This window comes from Lethenteron reissneri, chromosome 16 (genome assembly GCF_015708825.2).
Source record: "Lethenteron reissneri isolate LAM-NWPU_2019-01 chromosome 16, ASM1570882v1, whole genome shotgun sequence".
Classification (NCBI taxonomy): Eukaryota; Metazoa; Chordata; class Hyperoartia; order Petromyzontiformes; family Petromyzontidae; genus Lethenteron; species Lethenteron reissneri.
Window position 1 is genome coordinate 11,020,303 of NC_083794.1, and position 9,628 is coordinate 11,029,930.

Sequence of the window (9,628 nt, forward strand, 5' to 3'; positions counted from 1 at the left end):
TTTTTTTATTTTTCTTCTTTCGTTTAAATCGCACGATCGTTTCGGGCGCACGGTGCTAACCACTGCACCACCGCTCCACCCTGTTTACAATTATATTTTATATTCAATTGTAAGAGATCGATATTCAAATAGCTGTTAGGGTTTATACGTTAAAACCTCAGTGGGCTTCACCTGGCAAGATGAAGTATATTCTAGTGTAGTTGTATTTGTATATTTCTAAGTGATTTATTTACCTTTCATATATCTTGCACTGCTATCGTGTTTATGTTATTGTTTGTAACGTTATAACCCTGTGCCCCTACTGGAACATCCGTGGGGGGGGGGGGGGGGGGAAGCTTCATCGCTCATCGGATTCCTCCAGCATAAATAAATATTCTAATTCTGACATCACCACCCGTAAGCGTGACCGTTCAATTATACTGGTCAACAAAAAAAAACATGTTTTTCTGGCCTGGACTTTTGCAGCTGTTCTAGACTAATTTCAGGGTGCTGATTCAAAATCTGATCTCAGATTTGCTCTATCACATCATTTTTATGCTATCGGCATACCCAATTTTCATTGATTTTACACGAAATTAACTCTGTCACTTATGATTGCAAGTTGTTGCGAGTCAGTGACTGCTTTAGTGTTAAAATATGGTGCTGTATTTTTAGGATAGTGCGTTTATTATATCATTTTATGTAGATATCCACATTTATTTAATATTTTTCTTCCGCAGTTTTTATTGAATATGCAATATTTGATATCTCAAAAACCTGATGTGATAGACAAAAACTGATGCCAGATTTGGAATCAGCACCCCAAAATTACCTTAAAACCGTTGGAAAACCTTATGCCAGAAAAAGTGTATTGACCAGTGAATTATCTAACACGTGGGAATAAAATGGCTTTACAATGTTAAATCGATGGGACAATTAATTGATTATTCATTGGACAGCGCGATTCACTCTGAATCGGGCGACACGAGTTTATGATTCCCACCCACGGCTAACATCAGTGGCGAGCGATCTTGAACCCGTCATGCATGCGACCCTCTCTCCCCGGTTCACCAAACCCGCAGCGACCAGCGTGGGGAAGTATGGTCAAGCGGCGTGCGAAGGGCCTTGAATGATAGATTCATGAACTAATTCGTTGAAGACGCTTTACTGGTAAGCAATTGTAAATTAGTTTACCTTATCCATTTATTATTTATGTCCGATGTGCTTTCGTGGTACAACATTTTTACGAATCACGTTCACGCTAATTATACCTACCACATAGATCCACATTATACTCTAGATGAAATAAGACCGACCGAATACACCAAAATTTGCAATAATTTACAAGCATTTATTCGCGTGTACTGACCAAGTCACCCTCCTGTACACGTGGCCGTGTACACAAACACACGCCGCGAACAACAGCCCTTCATCTATCCACTGCTGGATGAAGGCCTTCTCGTGTGAATGTATAGACGAGTTATCATTTCGTCGTGTCAGTATTAAATGGACAGCACATCGCTCTTGATGCGCCAAGTAACATTGACGACAGCGTTGCGGCATTTATACTGAGGATGAACGATATACAGTACGGTATATATACTTGACACACTTCTCAAAACTTTGTACAGGGGCAAGCCTTCCCACCAAAGACAAAGGTCCCCCGTGTAGCCTTTACATACTGTGTGGGGGCAAGTGCTGTTTGCGTGCAACTATTTAAAGGCGACACAGCGCACGACGGGGTAGGTGACCAGCAGCACCACGGCTCGGCCGCCTTTGTCTCCCCCAGTGGCGATGCTTACACACCGCACCAAGTACTCGTTTGAGGCCGAGTCGACCTAGACGGAGGCCCAGGACCGGGTTCAAATATTCGCCACTGTTATTGGCCACGAGCGTAGCGAAGTTGCGCATCGCTTAGAAACCGCTACGGCGGCATACACAGCCCAAGTCTCGGTCATCATCATCACCACCACCACCACTAACGTCACACACCCTGTCACTCGCACACGTGCTATCCTTCACCCATAAGTGTGCGCACACTGCTGGCTTTAACCTCCTACAATCACTAACCCATTCCGATCAATGGCACTCACAAACAGTACTGGTCATGCATTGCCAGGTTAAGAGTTAGCATGGCATACGGGCTGTGTAGAAGTCTGCTATTTTCATTGACACACATATACATCGGCCAGACTCACGTATAGCGAAAACCCTAATTCAGTACACGAGTATTGTGTGCTTGTGCTACTATGGCATAGATGCTAAACAATACAGTATAGTACACATAAGCAGATAATACAATATGTATACCTCCCTTAACTTACATATCTGCCCCAACACGTAACAGACACCGTCTCTCGATATTCTTTACACATCCCAATTGGATGGTTCAATAACAAAACACAAAAACCCTCTGGACCGGTCTCAAACGCTCCGCGTGTCACCAGCAGCCCGGCTTGCTCTGACCCGAACCAGACGTTCATGGGCCAAGGGAAACTCCTCTGGTTTACACATATAGATATGGGCCCGTATGTGCGTATACATTTCCGATGGCGTGCTTGTATGTGCAGTAGGTATGTATGTTGAACTTCTTTCGCACCGTACGTAGCCAACATGCGCTCGTCTGGAGGTGCGCGATACCTCGTGGGTCGATCAGAGGTCGCAACCGGGTACCCGATACCCGTACCCTACCCGATACCCGGCTACCCGTACCGGGCCGGGTATCGGGTACGGGTACGGGTACACGTTTGCGACCCTGGTGCGGCCGGGTACGGGTAAGGAATCAAAACCCGTTTGCGACCTCTGGGGTCGATGTGGTTGTGGTGCCACGTGGGTCAATGTGGTTGTGGTTGTGGTGCCTCGTGGGTCAATGTGGTTGTGGTTCCACGTGTTTGATGTTCAGACCCAGACTCGGTTCGACGCTCGCTCGCAAATAGCTCGAGGGCGCGTGACAGCAGAGCGAGGTGTGAGATACACAGAGATCCATCGCCCCGTGTAGCCTTAGCAGACTGTTGGGGCAAGTGCCGCTAACGAGCAGCAACCTGTGACGGCCGGCACGACACGCGAGGGGGTGGTGGTGGGTGGCCAACACCACGCCCGGCCGCCTTTGTCTCCCCCCCCCCGTGGCGATGTTTACACACCGCACCAAGGTACTAATTTGAGGCTGAGTCGACCTAGGGAGAGGCCCAGGACCGGTTTAGATAATCGTCATCGGTGTTGGTGGCCGTGAGCGGGGAATCGAACCCGGGTCGCCAGGTTCGTAGCGCAGCGCTCTAAACCGCTACACTACCGCTCCCCCACCCACACACAGACAGACACACACTGACACACACCAACACACACACTGACACACACCAACACACACGCGCACACCAACACACACGCGCACACACCGCACACACTAACACACACACACCGCGCACACCAACACACACGCGCACACACCGCACACACAACACGATTCCACTCTCGCAAACATCCGAAAATAAAACGCGTCGAGTTGCACGGACAGGCAAAGAGGTGACACGCGTCTCTGTAACTACCAAGTTAAGTTACAGCCACTCCACCCCCCCCCCCCCCCATTGTTAATCCACTGCTAGATGAAGGCCTCCATGCCCACGCCCCGTCAATCATCGTGTGGAGGGAGGGTTGTGTGACGACCATACTTCACCCCGTATGCGCTAAGCGCTGGTCGCTGCTGTTAAGAGCGGTTAAAGCCACGACAATCGTCAAAAATACAAATCGCATGTGTGTGTGTGTGTGCGTGTGTGTGTGTGTACTGTGTGTGTGCGTGTGTGTGTGCGTGTGTGTGTACGCGTGATGTTTCAGCACTCAGCTACAAGTGGTAACATAGGCGGTGCGCGTATACGTTTGAATTATACATCAGACTAGTGACTGAATGCATGACATATATCTATATACATTACTTGAATGTATATATATATACATATTATGCAAATACGCCGCATGTAACACTTCCTAGAGTATCTATATCTCCGTTACACAACCACGTGTGAATACACGCGTGTTGGTGACAGGATGAAAGTTGTTTTTTACCGACCAATTTAAAAGATAAATGCACATCAGTTGTGCCACAACGCGCCAACTCCGTTATTAAACGCACGAATGTGTAGCCTCTGCAGTGTAAACTTGCAGATTGAGCTAACCGAATTAAATATATAGTATATACGATGACGTTAATGCCAAGTTATATTCCTGATTCTTACTTCACAGAAAAATAGGTCGTTTCGACGTTTCGGATGATTGGCCTTGTTTAAAAAATATATATCCCGAAGCTTACGCATATCGCTTACTAATTACATATATACATTGCAGTAATGATACATATACACTATCATATATATACAAAATCAAAAAACAAAGATCCTCCATATAACCTCAACAGACTGTTGGGACAAGTGCTGTTAGCGAGCACCTATGGGTGACCAGCACTACGCGCGGCCGCCTTTGTCTCCCCAGTGGCGATGTTTGCACGCCGCACCAGGTACTCATTTTAAGGCTGAGTCGACCTAGGGGAGGCCCATGACCGGTTCAGACAATCGTCATCGGTGTTGATGGCCGTGAGCTGGAATCGAACTGGGTTTTCACGGGGTTCATAACGCAGCGTGCAACCCACTACACTGCAGTTTATATAATCGCATACGGAAACAGGACATACATTACCGCATCTCCACAGGAAAGTGAGTTCATCACAGCAACGGATTCACAGCGAACGACGCAGGAGCCCCCCGATGGGTCGTGAGCATGAACATTTGGGGTCTCGGATTTAATTATCACCCCCCCCAAGCACCCGCGGCATCCGTAATTCCGTGACGGCGACAGCCCCGCTTTACGACGGCAACACCCCGATTTACGACGGAAACACCCCCGTTTTACGACGGTAACACCCCGATTTACGACGGTAACACCCCCGCTTTACGTCGGCGGATTCGTTCCTACGACGGCGCGTGAACGAAACGACGTCGATCAGAGGGCGATTTATTTACGGGGTGGGCGACGGAGGCGACGCGAACCAGCGTAGCGACGCTCACGAAGTGACGACGGATTTGCGAAACGTCGTAAGAGGGGGAAGACGTACACGCGGGTATTGCTCTATACTGTACCATGCTACCCATCGATATTTAAACGACTAAACTATGCGTTGATTTGTAGTACACTGTACAATATAGCGGGGCAAAATGGACAATTCAGGGGTGGATGAGGGGGGGGGGGGTTGGAGGTCCTTCCTATCAAACTTCTGTGTCCACTAAAATATTGGGGTGATGTGCCCGTTTTTTGGGGCGAACCCAGGACCTCCTATGTACCAGGCGAGGTAGTAAACATCTCGCAGCCACCGTGGCTCTCACATAATAGTGAAGTGTGGTCACGGGGAGATCCTCATCCAAATTACCCGCACCTCCGAGTAGCACGGTTGGCTACGTGCGGTACGAAAAGAAGTCCCAAATGTACAGATTATTGGGCTAACACGTAGCAGGCTTTCGCGACCAATATCATCCATAATAGTTTCTTGGGTTAGATCGCGTAAATATATGAATGTGTCGTTAAAACCCGCCACCACCCGACACAGCCAACTAGTGAGGTTTGTCACGTAAACAGAACATGCCATTTCGTCACTAGTACAGCACTAGCGTGTAGTGTAGTGTATAGTGTAGTGTATAATAGGGTATAGTGTAGTGTATAGTAGTGTATAGTGTAGTGTATAGCAGTGTATAGTGTAGTGTAGTGTAGTGTAGTGTATAGTGTAGTGTATAGTGTAGTGTATAGTGTAGTGTATAGTGTAGTATACTAGTACAGCACTAGTGTATAGTAGTGTAGTGTATAGTGTAGTATACTAGTACAGCAACACCGGTGTGTTGGAGAGCCAGGCCACAACATTTACAATCTGCAACAACAAGAAGAAAGCCCCCCTCTAGTACAGATTAATTATGAAAATCGTGCCGAGTCAGGGGCCAGTCACTTAGTCGTCAGCTGTGTGGACAGAGGAGCCCTGAGGGCAACTGGCGAGGCCGGTCAGAGGTCACTCGTGGACAACTGCGGCTCGGTCCTGTCGCTGACCACATCCCTAGAGTGGAGGGGAGGGGGCCGGGGGGAGGGAGGCGGGAGGGGGTCACGTTGACCCTCCAGGTGTCAAGGTGAGTCGCACCAGCTTGGTAAAGCATGGCTCGAGCAACCCCACGTGACCAACACCACGCCGTGAACAGGCGACCATGCAGCAGTGGATTTGCAAAGAGCTGTCGATTGATTGTGATTATTGTGCTACGCTTTTAATATCTCGATCGATTGATCTATCTTCTTGGTTCTTTCGGTAAAGTCACATAGAATAGAAATAATAAAATAATAAAAATAAAACATAATAAAGTAATTCTCACGACGTTTCGGCCACAACGCAAGGAGCCGTCCTCAGGTGAAGAACAGGTTTGTCGGGAAGACAGTGTCTACGTGACTTTACCGAAAGAACCAAGAAGATGAATCCCTGCAGTCACGAAAGCTTTAAATCGATTGATCTATGTCTGATTCTAATGATATTCGCGTCGCTATCGCTAAACAGCTGTTCGCTTCGCAGGGGATTAAATCGCTTCTCTCCCCCCTCCCCAATGCCTCGTTTGTGGTTAGGGCGGTTTAGAGACTCGTATCAGAGCCCGGCTGCCTCGTGCAGGAACACGCGTGCGAAGTTCTCCGTCTAATATTGTTGTTATTATTATTTTTCCTATCTACGTGGCATTACCGAAAGACCCAAAGAATATGGATTCATTGCAGTCACGAAATGCTTCAAGTCAAGATGTATCAGTCTAGCGTACCGGCTGATCCATCCGCACACACCCCAGTGATGTACCCTGCACACCACTCACCCCCAAACCGGTGTTGAGATTGTTGGGAAACGTGTGTGAACAGGGGGCTTTGCGACAACAACGTTGCGCCGTTTTCTCCATAAGCTCCCCTTGTTTAGTACTAGCGGTAAGTAACCGGCGTTGCCCGGGCGAAAAAGGCAGACACACACACGTGGACTTACACACAGACATCGACCCACACACATAGAAACACATCGACTTAGACGCACACACACACATATGGTTAAACCCATAAGCTCCCCTTATTTTGTATCACTGGTGGTGATGGTGGAGAGGTGTCTATAAATGGATCACCCCGTACCTAATTCCGTTTGTCGTGTCCGGTATGCGTCGTTTGAGAGATGATAACGATGGTGGTGGTGATGGTGGCGGCGTGATGTGATTTGTAACGGTATATATATGTAAACAACCTTACTATTCGAGATCATCGATACAATCAACCGTCGTTATCATCACCGTCGTCGTTATGATCACGATCAGCAATCGGTGAAGATTGCCCGTTCTCTATAATCCCGCACCTCCGATAAGCACTGTTGGCTACGTACGGTGCGAGAGAAGTTCAACACACACGCGCGCACGCGGATCGCGAATCTGTATTTGCGTTTTGTTTTGCGTAAGTAAGATTGGTCCCCACCTGCGGTATCGGGTATTCATCTTCAATTTCCAATCAGTCGTGGCTGACAATTGGTAAGCAATGCAACGCACTTCACTCTCACACCCGTAGTATGTACGCTGAACTTATTTCGCGCAGTACGCGTTAGCCGAGATCGGTGCGTACGGTGCGAAAGAAGTCGTGTTATTGTTGTTGTGCTGCAGCGGTGCGCTTGCTAAACCACACGACAATCAATGTGATGGTGGTGGTGATGGTGATGATGATGGTGGTGATAATGGTGGTGATGGCGATGGTGTTGATTTACAACATTGCGGGCTGGAGCCGATTTTTTTATGAAAATGCTGTAGGGAGGTCCTGTGATAGTGAACTCACCAACCGGTCCGGTCTGGTAAGCAGCACAGTTAGATGAGAGGGCAGAGGTAGGAGAGCGCGTAGGGGGGGGATTGCGAGTGGAGTGAGATGAGAGGGGAGAGGTAAGGGAACGCGTGGAAGGGATTGCGAGTCGAGTGAGATGAGAGGGGAGCTGTATGAGGACGTGCGGAGAGTCGAAATGACAGATACATTTCGTACATAGACTCGTCGGTAAATGCTGACGATGACGACCCTGACGATACTCTTAGTTATTTCGGTAAAGTCACGTAGGAAAAAATGATATAAAAAATAATTTCATTTTTTTAATTCATTTTTTACCTACGTGACTTTACCGAAAGAACTAAGAGTATGAATCCTTGCAGTCACGAAAGCTTCAAATCTAGGACCCTGATGATGATGATGACGATGACCATCACGACGATGATGACTCTGCTGATGGCGGCGATGACCCCACGTACCGTAGCTCGGCGAAGGCGCTGTTGATGCTCAATGTCCTCCGCCGTTCCTTGCGATTCGCGGTTCCTCGCCGCTTCACGGGCGGGCAGTACGGGACCCGCGGCCTGCAGCAGCGACGGCCTCCCCTCCCTCCTGTTGCAGAAGCGCCTCCCCGTGCTGCTGCTGCTGCTGCTGCGGATGCTGCTGCGGGTGCTGATGATGCTGGTGCTGTTCATGATGATGCTGCTGCTGCTGATGGTGGTGGTGGTGATGATGATGGTGTTGGCTGTCCAAGTCTGGCCGCTCAGGGCTTGAGCCGTACACGCAGCTGTGCGTCGTCACGGCCGTGCGCTGCTGCTGCTGCTGCTGCGCGATTCGTGAATGTTGCTGCTGCTGCTGCGTCAACTGCTGCAGCTGCTGCTGTTGCTGCTGCTGCTGCTGCAACTGCTGCAGGACAGCAGGCGGTCCCGACGAGTACTCGGCGCCTCCACCGCCGCCTGGGTGGCCGAGAATCCACGAGTGCAGGTAGGAGGGCGCGGGGAGCGGGGGCGACGGTGGGTGTCCCTGCAGAGCGAGGCGAGCCGCGGGCGCGAAGCCTCCGTACATCGCCTCGTGCGGCAGCACAGACGCCGGCTGCGAGAAGCCGCCAGCGACGCTCATCGCGAGAAGCGGGAACGGCGGAGGATGATTGTAGCGGCTCTTGTTGTTGTTGCTGTTGTTGTTGCTGTTGTTGTTATTGATGTTGCGGCACGTGTCTAGTGTTCGTACGAGCGCCTCGCGTGCGTCAACCCACCCGTGGTTCGTCGGATCGCTCGGGACTTGTCAGACGTGCAGCAGTAGTAGCAGCAGTAGCGGTGGTGGAAGTAGCGGCGAGGATGACGACGACAATGATGATGATGACGCTGCTGCTGCTGCTGATGGCGACGATGATACAACTATGAGCGAAGAAAGGCCCATGTTTAACAGCAGACGCGCAAAGCAACTGCGCTCGTGGGTTACTTGACACGTGCGGTGGCGGCGGTGGTGGCTGTCACGGCCCTCGTCGATTCGCGTGGCGCCGTTGGAGGGAAGCGCACGAGGGGGGTCGAGGCGGACGTGGAGTCGTGGCAAGTCGCAGGGGAAAACTTCGGCGCGCTCGGGGCCGAGTCGCTTGAGGTTCGCTCGTCTCAGACCGACGCCGGGAAAGTTTCTCGTCGTCGTTTCTCTCTCGGTGGATTTACCGTAAATTTTTTAATGAAAAATAGTTTTTTTACTTTTTTACTTTTTTGCCCAAAGCGAGAGTTGTCGACCGGGGACCTCTCGAGCAACTCGAGCGAGAGAACGCACGTCCGCGTGCGGTGGAGTTTGAAGGGTTACGAAA

General features: G+C 49.8%; 1 protein-coding gene across 1 annotated transcript in view; it reads right to left on the reverse strand.

Moving 5' to 3' along the window:
* Positions 1-8,928, reverse strand: part of LOC133343113 (heart- and neural crest derivatives-expressed protein 2-like) — a 48,282-nt gene extending 39,354 nt beyond the window's left edge. Inside the window, exons 1-2 of the mRNA XM_061552619.1 lie at positions 8,754-8,928; positions 8,292-8,421 (exon numbers count right to left, since the gene is read on the reverse strand). Of these exons, the coding sequence (XP_061408603.1) occupies positions 8,292-8,421; positions 8,754-8,928 (305 nt within the window). The remainder of the gene's footprint in view (positions 1-8,291; positions 8,422-8,753) is intronic.
* Positions 8,929-9,628: the final 700 nt, after the last annotated feature.